The following is a 14,946-nucleotide window of genomic DNA, read 5'->3' as shown; positions in this document are numbered from 1 at the left end:
TTTTTATCTTTCCTAGCTATAAAAGCTTGGTTTTTGGTGAGAGTGGTCTCTGTGCAATTAGAACTTAGTACCCTATCAATGCAGGCCCACTTCTGTGTCTTCAGTGCCTCTTAACATGATCAAAGCAGTCATCTCCTATTGGAAGGATGAGGAGCTGTGGAACTGCTTAGAACTTATGCATTGTGCTACCGGTAATTCTGGTGCTCACCCAAAGCTCACTGGTGAACGCAAGCCTAAAACTCGGTGAGAATAATGCTGCATTTAACTCCCTTTGAAACGAGCAGTCATGCTGAATTCTCTGGCTGACAAGTTCAACTGTTCAGTGACTACTGCTTAGTTACCCATAGGCACGTACCATTCAGCTTATACACACTGTTTAACGTTAACTCGTGCATTGCCACAGGAGCGCTTGATTGATAGGGTTGGTGTGTGGAGATGTTCTTTCAACCAGCCGAAGCAATGTTGTTTTGTGAGTAGCTTTGCGTGTGATGTAATTATGTAGTGGTGCCACATCGCCATCATCGGTGCTGTGCTCCCTTGTTCGTGGCACGTGCCAGCCTTTTTAGCCTCGCACAGTGTGGAATTAACGCAGTTGGAATACAGTACTCATCCTGTCTGCCTCATCCGTCAATGCACCCTGTGTAGCTTGTAGGACACAGTTCTCGTTTCTTACAATTAAGTATACCCAAAAATCCAAATTCAAACTACCGGGGCGTTCTTGGCCAGTGCTCATGCAAGACTTTTTTGTCGCACACTCGCCAGTTTGGATGGTACGGGTCTCTCTTGCACCAGTTTATTGGAATGGGCCCCTAAAAGGAGGCTGTATGCAGGTATTGCTGGCGTGGCAATTGATCCATGCTGCGCAGTCACTCATGCACCTCTGATGTACACACAATGGCAAGTGTAACAAATGGAGAGCCTTACCTTCAAAAACAGTCACACTGCATAGTTTGTTTCTCTTTTCTGAGCTTCGTGCCAACTCGCATCAGTGAGCTTCCGAGCCCAGCTGCTTGGCGTTTTTCTATCCCCATTGTCTTTCTTGCGACTTCGGTGCCGCTGAGCATTTCTGTCCATGTTGTTCTTCCTGTGCACTGAAGCTGTGCGCTTGTCACATGCTATTTGCAGTTTATTTGGTGAAGCCTCCCCATACGCGACGCTGCCGCTTGTGAGGTGTGCAATGCAGTAGCAGTGGAGCGCCACTGCAAAAACCATTCTCGCCTCGGAAGCAAGCAAGCAGGCAACCATTGCCCACTTTTTCACCAAGTGAATTTATCGTGTGGCAAGCGGTTCTTGTTAGCTTTTTCAGAGTCATCCGATAATTCGAACATTTTAACACGACACATTTAAAGGCCTCATTGCCCAGAAAATCCAGTGCCGACGTTGTTGGCGTTGTGAGCGAAAAGAGCATGACTCGGGCAAATGGGCCACCTTGGTCACTTGACCTTGTGGCATCATCACAACCTGCCAACCAGATTGTGAGCAGACTGCCCACTATGGCAGGTGGCAGATAAATTAATGATTGGTCACTCAGGAAGAGCAACCTGAGCCACACAAGGCCCATCGCTGGGACCGCCTGCTTTTCCAAGGCAGTGGTGCATCGCTTAACAGCTGCACCACTGCACCAGGAGGCGTATGAGGACTCCTAGGTATCTATGAATGTGGAGACTACTGACCTGCATAGTATATGGCAATTAACCCATTGTGTAATTGTGTCATACCCTTAAGGCAGAGCTTAAGTGTCTCCTCCAGTTTTTTTTTCCAGTCCCTTGAAATGCAATCTTCATAGCCACTGCAACTAATTCCTGTACAGGTTTGAAGTATCCATGCATAGCATCAGCTTACTTTCATGGCAAACCTTTCTAGAGCCTGTTGGAGGGCTGAATGGAATTTGGAACACATTTTTTTTTTTTAACTACATAATAAATGCTTCCCTGTGAACAATTTTGTCTGGGAATCTTTCCTGGTCTGCCTATATTTTGGGCAGTTCTGTTCTCATTATGTTAAGGTATCATGTCCTCGTGTTTCTCTTCAAGAGGCCTGGTGATTACATCAGTGATCACTAATATCTACAATGTGAGACAAATGAACTCCACAAAAGTGAATGTGGCTAGGGTGCAAATAGCTTATGCTAGTGTCACTGCCTCACTGTATATACGTAGCAGAGGCAACTGATGAGCAGGTGAACAGGAAGGCTTGTGACTATCATGGCACTACTTGACAGGTGTAGCATATGTGGCAATGGCTGTAATGTTGAATCTAGAGTCGCTGTTTTGAAGCATTACATCAGTGAAGCAGTCTAAGTAACTTTTTGTGCACTTTGCAGTGACAGATGCAGAGCGCAACATGCTTCTCTACATGTACCAACCTGAGTCACGAGAAAGCTGTGGTGGGCAACGATTGCTGCGGAGAGGGGACTTCCATGTGGGCTCACCCGTAGCGTCCTTGTTTCGAATCAAGTGCCGCATGGGAGATATTGCCAAATATGACCGTCGTGCAGCAGCCACTGTAGATGGCAGACACATCACCATGTTTGGTGAGCCTTGTTTCTGCTGTACTTTTAGAAATGTGCATAAATTATCTTTTCTCATCCACTTCTTGCATAAAGAAACAGTGTCACGTGCCATTGCACCACTGTTGTGGTCAGGTTATGCATGTCTGCAGGGCAGCTTACTTTCATCCTAGGCTTAACTATACATTTAAGGGCCCAAATTTTACTGAAAATGCGATTGTATACAGTACTACTGAGATGATTATGAGCTTTTCAAGCATGCTTAGAAATCATAAATAATATTAAACAATATCATTAAAAGTAACAAATTTATTTTTTATAAACTAGTGGAAGGGCTGTCACAATGCAGCCCGAATTAAGTGAAAGAAAATGCTGGCATATGTTTGTGTGTGGCTGCCGAGTAAAGCAAGCTGAGTGTGAGAACTGCCCTTCTGAGCACGAGCTGAGCATTAGCGAGCCAAGTGTGAGATTGCCCCCAGACTAGAGGTCAGAGGAAAAACTTGTATCGATGGAAGCAGCGAAGTGGGCGCAACAACACCCCCCAAGTAAGTGGCAAATGCAGAGAGAGGGAATGCAAGCACACATTATCGGCTGATCCAGCACAGTGTGCCAAGGCGAAATGTGAATGCAACGAACGTAAAAGCATAATGAAAATCATTAGCGAGCCATAAAGGTAGCTAAAGTGAAGTGTGATGCAATAAATACAAAGCATAAATTTATTAGCAAGCCACAAAAGCCAGCCAAATTATAGTAGAATTAATTGGTGCAACTTTCAAGCAATGGGATGCAGCAAAAGGGAAAAGCATCAGATAAAAAAGCATCATCCTAAAAGTGCATTCTTACGCAGTTCATCACAACAGAGGATCCGAGCGTCTGTCATTTCTTTTCTTTTTTTTGTTACAGTAACAAAAAGCCACACAACAAAGAACTGAAGCAACATTCCTTACTTGCAAAAAGATGTTTACTTTAGTGTGGCAGTTCAAAAATATAGCAGCTCTTAGTACTGGGCAGGAAAATTTTAAACACTGGTGCTGCTCTGGGACCGCTGTGTCTAAGATGTAGTGTAGTAAAGTTCATAAGAAATTGAGAATTTCCTAACGCTTTGTTTGTTTGGAACGGCTGTATAGCTTTCAGTTTAGCTCTAGGTTCTTGTTTACTCTTTATTGGCTTGCACTGCTAGCTGTCCAGGGTGTTCAACCTTTAAGATACACTTTTGCTATAATACCTCTTGTTGACAATGGCTAGCCCTCATTTTATGTGATGGAAAACTACCGTAAAAACCAGAATATGGGTCGAACTTTTTTTCAAAAAACCGTGGCGAAAAGTCGACCCCCGTCATATATACCGGTCATTAGCGGAAAAGCTACGAAGTCTTGTAACAATGGGCGGATGAAGTCAACAGCCTCCATCGCCATCGCCATCAGCAGCAGCGCATCGTGGCGACATTAGCGACGTTCTCGCACCACCATTTTGCGTTTCTGTTGTTGCAAAGCTATTTTGGTTAAAGGCTGATTTTTCACATTTTGTTTCAAAATGAGCAGAAGCCGACGGCAATTCACCGTTGCCTCCAAGAAAAACGCGATTGAGTATGTGGAAGCTCACAGCAACCTAGCGGCACAGCATGAATTTGGAGTATCCGAAAGGACCATTCAGTACTGGCGGAAGCAGAAGCTGCATATTGTCACCGAGGAACGGTTGACGTACGCAGGGCTGGTTTACTTATACGCGCAAGACTCTGTTGGAACGCGCAAGGCAGCAGGCAGCTCGAGAGATGAAGACGAGGAAACATCTATCCCCGAGATGGCTCAAGGCTTGCCAACTGCCAGGTAACACAGTTAAGCCGCGATACGGCGCCACTATAGGAGTTAGTAGTGTGGCATTACTCCCCCTCTCTGAAAGACACCGACTCGGTGCAGCAGCAATGGGAGGCAGGACAACAAGGGTAGTCACATGCGTCTGGCGTACAGTGCAGACGCGTGCGAGGGGCTAGCGGGTGTGGTATGGCTTTATCCAGACGACGTGGACAACTTCGGAGGTCGGCCGTCTAGAAGAGCGAACGGTTCTCTAAGGAAGAACTTCGGAGGTGACTTCAATGAGCTGGCGGAGCACCTCGTAGAGGCCAAAGTATCGGCGTAGAAGCTTCTCGGAGCGCCCTCGCATGTGGATTGGGCTCCACACCCAGACTTGTTCGCCGGGCTGGTAACGCACATCTCGGTGGCGTAGTTTATAGCGCCGACCGTCGATAACCTGCTGGCGCCTGATGCGCTCTCGAGCGAGTTGGCGGGCGGCCTCAGCGTAACGAATGAATTGGGCAGCGACATGTTGGTTTCAGCGATGCCACGAGTTCCGATGATGTCGCAATCTACGGTAACAAACATGCTGGCTCTTGACGGGATCAATATATGGTCGTCAAAGACTCGTAGCTTAGTCTCGCGTGGCTCGGGATCGCTTTCAACAGGGGGTTGAGTGGAAAATGTTACGACCAGCTCCTGAAGGTTGATGACAGCACCGTACTCCCGAAGGAAATCCAAACCGAGTATCAGGTCTTTGGAGCAGTCGGGCAGCACGGCAAAGCAACCAGGGAAAGTAGCACTGCGGATCTGTATTCGTGATGTGCAGACGCCAATTGGTGTAACCACATGGCCGCCGGCGGTGCGGATCTGTAGTCCAGACCAAGGGGTCAGAACCTTTCTGAGGGCTGTGGCTAACCGACTGCTCATTACAGAAAAATCAGCGCCACAAGTGCAGTCGCATCGCGATCATCAGCGATTTCTGGGATTTCGGCAGACACCATTCGGTCACAGCACGTCGTTGTTGAGGTCGTCGTCCGTAGGATCGTAGCTGCGGATCATCGGGTGGAGCCTCTTGACTTGATCCAATAGCGGCGGCCCTACCCCCGGGGGACGCCGTCTTCAGTTTTCCCGATGTGGGGATGCACCTCTGAAATGGCTAGAAGAAGACAGGGGGCTTGGCGAAGAAAACCGCCTTGGGGATGGCAACCGGGACTGGCGTCGCTGCGAGGTCGTTGGCTGCACGTTATCGGACAGATACTGCTCGATGTCCTGCAGCCGTTCTTCGTAGCGGGGTCGAGTTGCATCAGGTGAAAACTCCCTTAAGCCCATCCTGCGGTAGGGGCAGTGGCGGAGGATGTGGCCGGGCTCCCCGCAGTGGTAGCAGAGCGGCCTATAGTTTGGCGTACGCCAAACGCGCGCTTTGCTGATAGTGGACCGGGGCTCCTGCGGTACGACGGGTACAGCTGCAGTTGGGTACCGCAGTGAAGGCACAGGACTGATGGGGGAAAAGGCTCATCTCACTGGCCCAGGACGGCTTTGTAGTGTTTGACTGTATGTCATCACATAGGGCGCCGGCTGCGGAGCTGGTGGCGACTGAACAGCTGGCCAGACTTCATCTCGGACCACGTCCGGTATGGCAGCGACGTTGGCCTGTGGAGCTTCGAAGCGAAGTTTCTCAAGTTCTTCGCGCACCAGGCTCCTCACAAGCTCTCGAAGCTCCTCAGTGGGTAGCGACGTGGGCGTACAGTGGTGAGCGGCTGCTACACTAGCCTGACGGCCGTAGTGCGCGCTCCGTTCTTGCAGAGAACGCTCCATGCTTGTTGCCTCCTTGGCAAAGTCGGCCGCCATTCTTGGCGGGTCACGTACCAGTCCGGCAAACAGTTGCTCTTTTACGCCGTGCATTAAGCGGCGTACCTTCTTGGCCTCGGGCATAGCAGGGTCGGCGCGGTTGAAGAGTCGCGTCATTTCCTCGATGAACATGGCGACACTCTCATTCGGCTGCTGCGACCTCGATTGCAAGGCGATTTCAGCCTTCTCCTTTCATCCGCTGGCGTTGAACGTGGCCAGAAGCTCTCGGCGAAAGATCTCCCGGTTAGTGAAGGAAGCTTCGTGGTTCTCATACCACGTCTTGGCCGAGTCCTGTAGTGCAAAGTACACGTTCCGTAATTTGCGCTCGACGTCCCACTCGTTGAAGCCCGCCACACGGTCAAAGCTGGCCAACCAGTCTTCATCGCCCTCAAACCTCTCACCGTGGAATGATGGGGGCGACCGAGACGTGTGAAGGACGAATGGCGGGGCATTCCCAGAATGCTGACTTGTCTGGCTAGCCGTAGCGGACGTCACGGCCCTTACTAATCTTGTGTGCTGGCCAAAGTCTGGTTGTAGGCCTCACAGGCAGCGACTCGCTTTGTGGACTGGTGTTGTAGCCACGCGTTGAGAACTGACGTCAAGAGTGTCCTCGATGTCAGCATACATGGACCGTTGCCCAGCGGCTCCAGCAAATATGTCACCGAGGAACGGTTGACGTACGCAGGGCTGGTTTACTTATACGCTCAAGACGCTGTTGGAACGCGCAGGGCAACAGGCAGCTCGAGAGATGAAGACGAGGAAATATCTGGCCCCGAGATGGCTCTAGGCTTGCCAACTGCCAGGTAACACAGTTTAGCCGCGATACTGCGCCACTATAGGAGTTAGTAGTGTGGCAGTATTACAACTTGCAGCAACCAGAAGAAAGCATCATCTCGTGGGCGGACCGCAGTGTATCCAGAATTGGAAGGAAAGGTTGTGCTGCGTGCAAGATCGCTGCCTGTGACTGCCGAATGCATCCGCGTGAATGCGGTAGAGATTGCGCATGCCTCTAGACTCAGGAGGGCGCAATTCAAGGGCTCGCCATCCTGGGTGCGGCTATTCATGAAGCGGTAGGGCTTTTTTCTACGGCGCCGTACTTCTGTGGGCCAAAAACAAACAAGTGGGCCGATGGGCACGCGATATTGTTACAAAACTGGCCGGGTGTAACATTTAAATGAAAATAAATACTGCCACCATTGTGCAACCTGTTGAGTCGCATTTGTTTCAAGGTAAGGATGTCTTTGGGTACTTTTTCCACTGAAAAAGATTTATTTCATTTTTAGAATTGGTTAGTTAGGGGGTCGACCTATATTCCGATCCGACCTAGAGTCCGGTTTTTACGGTAGTATATTTCTATGTCTCTGCATCTCAGATAAACTTTCCATAGGAAAACTACTGAGGTCTTCATCAGAATGCCAACAGTAGCGCAACATTTATTATGAAATGCCATTGTCTTGCAGCAACCCTTGATGGCAGCCTTGGCTATGTTCTGCCAGTACCAGAGAAGACCTACCGAAGACTGCTCATGCTGCAGAATGTGCTGGTGACAAACATCCCACATTATGCTGGTCTCAACCCGAAGGCATTCAGAATGTACCACTCTCAGAGGCGCTTTCTTGGGAATCCACATAAAAATATTCTGGATGGTGAACTTATCTGGAAGTTCATGCACTTGTCTTTCACGGAGCGCAGTGAGCTGTCAAAAAAGATCGGCACTACTGTCACTCAGGTAGGCATGGCTGCAATTTTAAGCTGAGTACTCCTTGCCTGACAAGCAGTTCGCTTACATTACTTGTCTGTTGCTTTTCAGATCACTGATGACCTCCTAGAAATCGAAACCTACACTGCACATTTTTAGGTGTCATGCAGTCATATGCAGCTTCTTGTACATATCTGCTATTCAACTTGCATTTTCATCAATGGTGTGTACCATTAAAACCACCTGATTTTACATGTTGTTTTTTTTTTTGCCTTCTTTGTTTTGTTTTCCTTGAGCAGGCATTGAATCATGAGTATGCATATGCAGTGAAACACTGGCACCTGCTTATTTGTCAGGAGCACAAGCATGAACAGCTGAGCAGTGGCCGTCGCACACAAGGGTTCAGTGTGGCTTGTAATCGCTGCAGTACGCGAGAAAAGCAATTTGTCTTAGACTCTTATACCAAAAGGACTGCATAGTACAATGCTGCAGCCTTGCATTTGCTAGCAGTTTTCTGGAGAACAGCCACCGCGGTGGCTCAGTGGCTATGGCGCTTCGCTGCTGACCCGAAAGATGCAGGTTCGATCCCGGTCGTGGTGGTCGAATCTCGCTGGAGGCGAAATTTTTCTAGAGGCCCGTGTGCAGTGCAATGTCAGTGCACATTAAAGAACCCCAAGTGGTCGTAATTTCTGGAGCCCTCCACTACGGCGTCCCTCATAGCCTGAGTTGCTTGGGACGTTAAACCCCCATAAATCAAAAATCAGTCATAAATCAGTTTTCTGGAGAGGGCTGCTTCACAAAAGTCTTGGTTTGAAATCTGACTTGTGAACACATGTTGTGGGAGTGCAAGGATCTTCTACTTTAGTTTCTCAGGCGTGGTATAGGTGACTGTGTTTTGAAATGGTCAATGTTTTTGTTTCAAATAAAATGCTGGAATGGCAGCCTACACTGTTTACAGTACAGTAAAATATAAACAATCTGTAGAAATGACCTCTGAACAATACATTTGGCAGACAGCCACTGCGTGGTTTTCCTGGCATGTGTGTTCTGTGCAATGATTTGAGGTTTGCAAGACTGAATTTTAGCATATAGTGGAGGCTTAATAGCGTGGGCCCACACCAGTTTTAAGCAGCTACATGTTCTCACCTGGCCACTGCACATGTGCAGCAACGGCGTGTTGTTCTGAGAGTTACTGCCTGACTGCAGTACACACGGAAATGATGCCTTGTATAACTGTGACAAAGGGCTAGGCCCTTGACAGTATACTTGTAGGTGTGTGAACCTAGTATTTTCAAAGCAGGAGAAATAGCTCTAAAGCTAGGTATTGTGCCTGGCATGTTTAGTACCCAAACCACAATACCCCAGACTATGTGCATGTAGCAAGCAGTGCTGCAGCAAAACAGTGTAAGAATCTGAAAGCGTAGCACGAGCCATGCAAGTCTCCACCAAGCGTGCCAACACAACACAATGTCTGGCTTTCTATGATCTTGATGCCATGCACAAAAAATATTCTACGTCAGAGCACCATCATTGTCTACAACAGGGGTTCTCAAACTGGATTCCGCGAGCACCCACACTGGCCTGTCGCCCCTTTCCGGTACACTTCTGGCAGGAGTGCGAAGCAGACGCAGTACCTGGTTTGTTAAAACTCATTTTAAGAATGGTAGCTCGTGTCATTTCTCAGTTTCGAGCTGTCAGCATCGGTGCCAAGATACTGTATGTCAGTAGCACCAGTAATGGCACCGCTTGTTTATGCTTTAAGGGGATCCCCAGTGGCAGTGGTTCGCCCGGCGAACATAGTAGCGTGCCATAAGACACTGCTGTGCCCAGCTGCGTTGCCGTATATATTTTGAGACCGGAGGCAAGATGGTTTGGAAGGGGCATGGCACGCAAGGCAACATGTGGATGGTGCGGTAGAACAATGTGTATTACATGTACACGAGTGCGTGGCGACTGAAAGTATAGGCTGCACCGCCTAGCTAGCTGAGCCCAGACAAGACAAAAAAAAAAAGCTTGTGCGTCTCATACGGAGTTTTTCCGGGCATTTCGATGGCATCGGCGGCACTGGGGCGAAGTTTTGCCGCCGCAAAACTGAGCGGGAAGTGGCAGATAGCCAGTGAAAATCGGACGAGGTGTCTCGTGATTCTGCGCGCAGCTCAGCCAGTCGAGTACTTGAATGTGGGGCAACGTTTGTCTTGCGACTAGTTTTCTGTGTTCTTGTCTTGGGGTTAGAGGCATGAGCTTGAGTAAGAGATAGGCATTGAATAAAAAACTGATTGCTGAAAGCAAGAAAGCAAACCAGTACATACAAAAGTGACTAAAAAAAAAAGCACAAACTGTCCATTCACAAGAAACACCGACCGATTGTGATGCTTGTGATGACAGATTGTGACTGGGAAGGAGGGGGGATTCCTTGACACATGTTGAAGGCTGTTGAGTTGAGAAAGAACCCTGGTACACGGTAAAAATGAGTTGGTTTGCTCTGAATGATCAATTTCTGATTTGCTGCATATTTCATCGAAGAAGGTAAGGATGTTAAACACACTATGGCTAACAGCCGTGTGACAAGAATTCAGTAGTTCAAATTCGTGAACTGTAACAAGAAAAAGGCAGATGGAGCTCGCATGCAATGTCTCGATGCATAAGGCCGGTGCTTATCACCACTTTCTCCAGAATTTGTGTGTCGCCACACTTGTGCATTGCAAGCACATGGATGAGTGTGGGGTGTGATGGCAGATGATGGCAAACCCGTGGTTTTCAGCAGCATTGTATGGATGCTTATCAGCGTCGCCATAAAAGCTGTATTGTTACTCTCCTCACATTCCGTATTCTAGCAAGACCTTCTTGCACTGTGCTGTATACGTATACTGGTGTCCGAGCAAGGATTTCCCCATACACTTTTTTTCACGCAGTGAATCTGTACTTTGGTTGCACACATTGCAGATGGGCGAGCCCTGCAGGCGTCCCTCTTTTCATGACTGGAGCAGCAAATTACTACAAAACTGGATGTAGTCAGTCCACATATTGAAAAACTGCTTGATCACTGTCACATGGCTGACAGGGTGACTGAGACACTATATTGCTGTGTTGCTATGAAGCTCTGCAAGTCTTGTCCTCAAACAAAAAAATTAATCCTTGTGTGTGTATTCCTAATTGTTTGGTTTTTCTCAAATATTCTGATATTTTTAAGGATCCAAAATACACAGGAGACAGAGTTGATGAATTAAATGTGAACTTTAACTGTATAATATTTGATTCATATTCAAAAGTTTGAATATTCTCCCACACCTTTTTAAGCAATAATGTTAACAGTTCCGCTCTACAGAGAGCTTGGCATAGTTGGCGTCGTCTCAGGTGTGCGCGGTAAAGCACCAGATTGGTTGAGAGAGCCATGATATTACACGTGGAGCTATGGTATGAAAGCTAGTACACATTAGAAAACTGTTGATTATAAGGTTGCAAACGACTCAAACGTCATTAGGACATAGAAGTATGTAAAGTAAATGAATTGCAGTGAAAGGGAAATTGGGGTAATTAGTCTGGAATAAAACCCAATTCTTGGGTTGCGAGTCGGACGCACTACCATAGAGAAAAAAAATTTTACTGCCCTTGGTTAAAGCAGGATATATGCATTCTATAGCTAAACAGAGGAGTTGGCGATACATTTTAAGCTAGAGCAATAGGACATGGACGAAAGGAAACACTTGTCCTGTGTTTCCTCTCCTGTTGTCCACGTCTCTCATGCTGTTACCCTTAAAACTTCATATATATATATGCCGTGTGGTCTTTCACATGTTGAAACAATGTCAGTGTCTGCATGACCAAGAAGAGCTGCTGATGGCACCCATTAACGCTTTCGTGGCATACCCTTAAAAGTGGACCTTGTATGTTCCCCAAATTATTTTTTTATGTATGTGGAAGGTTCCGATAAAAATATGCTCTGAAATCAAAAATTTACTTAGAACAGTAGAAAAGCAAGAGCTTTAAAACCTTGAGGACATATGCATACAAAGGCCTGCGAGTGGATCGGGTCGAAGGGCCTGCTCCAGCTGGCTACCATATGTAGTCGCCCTTGTGTAGAGCGCCGCTCAAGCAGTGTGCTCCATGTGATCAAAACTAATTGCAAAGCAGCGCATGGTTTCCTAACAAAGTGCTCTTGATCGCCTTGTTTGCAAGTCAATGGGGCTCTACTTGCAAGCAAGCATTGCCTCTAAATCATAGAAGCTGCGAAAAGGTGTCCGTTTTTTGTGCGGAAAAGTGCGCCACTAGAGCACGTACTCTACACAACTGACCGTAATGTCGCTGGAAAAGTTTCCAGTGACTTGTCACTAGGTCTAGTGACGCGGGCTGTACTGACACAGTGTACAGGTTCGGTGGTTCGCAGTGCATTCCGGTCTCCAACGGCTTGCACTCGGATCAGTCTCCTGTCAAACACTTAAGTTTTAGGATGCTGTTAAAACAGTGGGGCTGAGCTAGGCTTCATTGCAAATCATAAAGCATTGAATTTGAGTAACCTGGCCACTGTTCATGTGCATGGGTAGTAGAATTGATACAGCCCAGACAGCACAAATACATCCTCGGGACGTCCTGAGGATTAATTTTTGAGGACTGTGTTGTCCTGAGGACATCCTCTACTGATCCTCAGTAAGTCCTTGCATAGTCTTGTTGCATAGGATATCCTAAAATTTCCTCTGAAAGAGATTCTTAGTATGTTTTCAGGATGTTAGATTACAATTAATTAACCCAGAGAATGTGGGTCGTTATTTGTTAATTATTGTAGGAAATGTGCACAGGGGTTGTGAAACAGCTTTCTTTTCTCCATTTGTCTTGGATTCTAGCAAACAAATTTTGCTAAAGTTTTGCAATGTGCAGCACTGGTTCGTTTAACGCATTTGTTATTACATACAGCTAGGTTCTTCGTGCAATATTTTCATGCTGCGAGGACTACAAGACTCTCAAGAGTTGAACTCTGCCACTTCACTGCAAAAAGCCACTTAAACGAATGGGTCCAAAATCTGAACAGTCCAACCCCATCATAAGCATGCAGTACATAGGTTATTTTGGCTTTTAAACCTGTTCCTAAGATATCTCCTCAAAGCGCATATTTTCTTCAGTCACAGTAGTTTCCTTCATTATATCGCTATTGTACAGAAGTAACTTTTAATGAACCTGCTGTTTCTAGTTAATGAAAGTAGAGCATGGGTGATAAAGCTTGTTTTATCTCAGTTCAACGAGACTATATTGTCCTGCAACAGGACATTTGTAGGACATTTAGATTTTCATCCAGCAAAGTACAAACTGAGGACGTTTGGTTGTGATGCACTCAAAAGGTACTAAGAATGTCCTGTTCTGGATGGGGATGTTCTGACCATTTGAGGACGTTTGGTGTTGTCTGAGAGAGTGTGCGCAAACCTTATAAAGGCAGCCCACGAAACACAAGAAGGGCTTTCATTTCAAGTTTAACCCGATTCTAAACTTAAATTTCAGATTTACCTAAAATTTAAAATGACCTTAACCAACATATATGCCATACAGCTCATTCTGCTGTTGGTGCTGTATGTAACAATTGACACGGAACCCACGAAACACAAGAAGGGCTACGCAATGTGCAACGTCTACAAAAGTATGGTAACGTCTAGAAGAAATCTATATTTCAGATGTTCTGTAGACAATGAGGCAAAAAGAGGTGTTATATGCCTGCTAATGCTCCGCCAAAAAAGTCAGAAAACTTCTTCGTAAGAACTTGTTAAGAACATATTTAGACATTTTTATTTTTTGGAAATAGCTGCTTATATGGAGCCTATAGACTCAAGATCAGTATGCTATATATTTAGAACCCTCTAAAATCAACCAGTGGGATTTCATTAGGTTTAGTGCTCCTGCTTTTTTTAGAGCTGCAGATTTTGTTTGCTCAGATATGTGCAGTATAGCTTGAACTGCAATGGGCAGGCAGTTGCCCTTTGCAGCATAAATACACATGCAAATGAGGCAAGAAAACCCGCTTCATCAGTCTCTGCCATAGTTTCATCAGTTTCTGCCAACGGTGTGCGTGGAGCTTGAAACCAGCATAGTTATAGAAATTGTCTCATGCTCTGCTATGTACGGTACGTCTGACGTGAGAAACGCATGGCAAATGGGCCGGCCAGTTCAGTACATCGTGTTGGTGTTGCACTGGTGTGCTGATGTGGGACTTTGTAATGCTGCCTGCCACTTCTGTGATAACAATGGACATACTGAGAAAGCCCACTGGTAAAATGCATTCCAGAACATCCAGAAGCATTTTTAAAGTCCGCCAAAAGGCACCCCGCCAAAATGTGCTGCAGTCTCACGGACGCAACGTTGCTTCAGTGCGACAACCTGCCTGCCTGCAAGACATCAGTTGAAGCTATCACCGCTCGTCTCTCATCGCCAGCTGTTTGAGTCAGTCATCCGGTTCAGTAATATGCTGCGGTATGAAGAAAGTTGAGCCTTTCAAGGCAAGACTCAAAACCATGAATCTGCGACTTCGTTCTTGCACAAAAGAGTATCTGGCTTGGCACGTTCACTTGAAGCAATAGTCTTAACTGCAAAGAAGAGAGTGCTCATCTAGGCCTGTTCGTCATTCAGAGGTCTACCATGCATACAAGCCTACTATGAATGGAAAGACATGGTTCCCTGAATGAGAAATATTGCTCCGAGGCATAAACTGTGAACCTGAAAAAGCAACTTCACTACCTTTGCTTGTTGCCATCTAGAAACTCCTAGAAATTTTGCTGCAAAGCTCGTCGAGCTCCTGTAGCCCTTGCACTGAGTTGAGGGCAGACAAGCTTATCAACCCATGCATACTTTGATCATAGCCTGAGTCGCTCTGGGACATTAAATCCCCATAAACCAAACAAATTAAAGGCTTCAGAAAGATTATGGAAACCAGACGAGAGTACAGGAAGGTATAGGATCCACTGCGACGGCGTTCAACCAGTCAGCCAGCGAATTATCCTACGTTTCGGACACTGATTGGCACATCGTTTTTTTCCCCTCCCCTTTTTTTTTCTTCCCGCTTCAGTGCCGTTGACTGTTTGCTTTGCTTCCATCCACAATGTTCCGTTCTTGCAGTGCAC

The 14,946-nt window shown here is 46.7% G+C and overlaps 1 protein-coding gene across 5 annotated transcripts in view; it reads left to right on the top strand.

Moving 5' to 3' along the window:
* The window catches only part of Cpsf160 (cleavage and polyadenylation specificity factor subunit 1), a 100,540-nt gene extending 89,540 nt beyond the window's left edge, over positions 1 to 11,000 (top strand). For 3 of the 5 annotated variants that reach the window (XR_013310863.1, XM_077647114.1, XM_077647115.1), the window contains 3 exons: positions 2,324 to 2,533; positions 7,611 to 7,879; positions 7,961 to 8,101. Coding sequence is in view for 3 of the 5 variants with exons in the window: in XM_077647114.1 (XP_077503240.1) it covers positions 2,324 to 2,533; positions 7,611 to 7,879; positions 7,961 to 8,008 (527 nt within the window). In the remaining 2 variants the exon portion in view is untranslated. Of the gene's footprint in view, positions 1 to 84; positions 239 to 2,323; positions 2,534 to 7,610; positions 7,880 to 7,960; positions 8,102 to 10,792 lie in introns of those variants that run through there. The other 2 variants (XR_013310862.1, XM_077647116.1) reach the window with 2 other exon arrangements.
* Positions 11,001 to 14,946: the final 3,946 nt, after the last annotated feature.

Source organism: Amblyomma americanum, chromosome 1 (genome assembly GCF_052857255.1).
Source record: "Amblyomma americanum isolate KBUSLIRL-KWMA chromosome 1, ASM5285725v1, whole genome shotgun sequence".
Lineage (NCBI taxonomy): Eukaryota > Metazoa > Arthropoda > Arachnida > Ixodida > Ixodidae > Amblyomma > Amblyomma americanum.
This window is presented reverse-complemented; position numbering and strand designations above follow the sequence as displayed.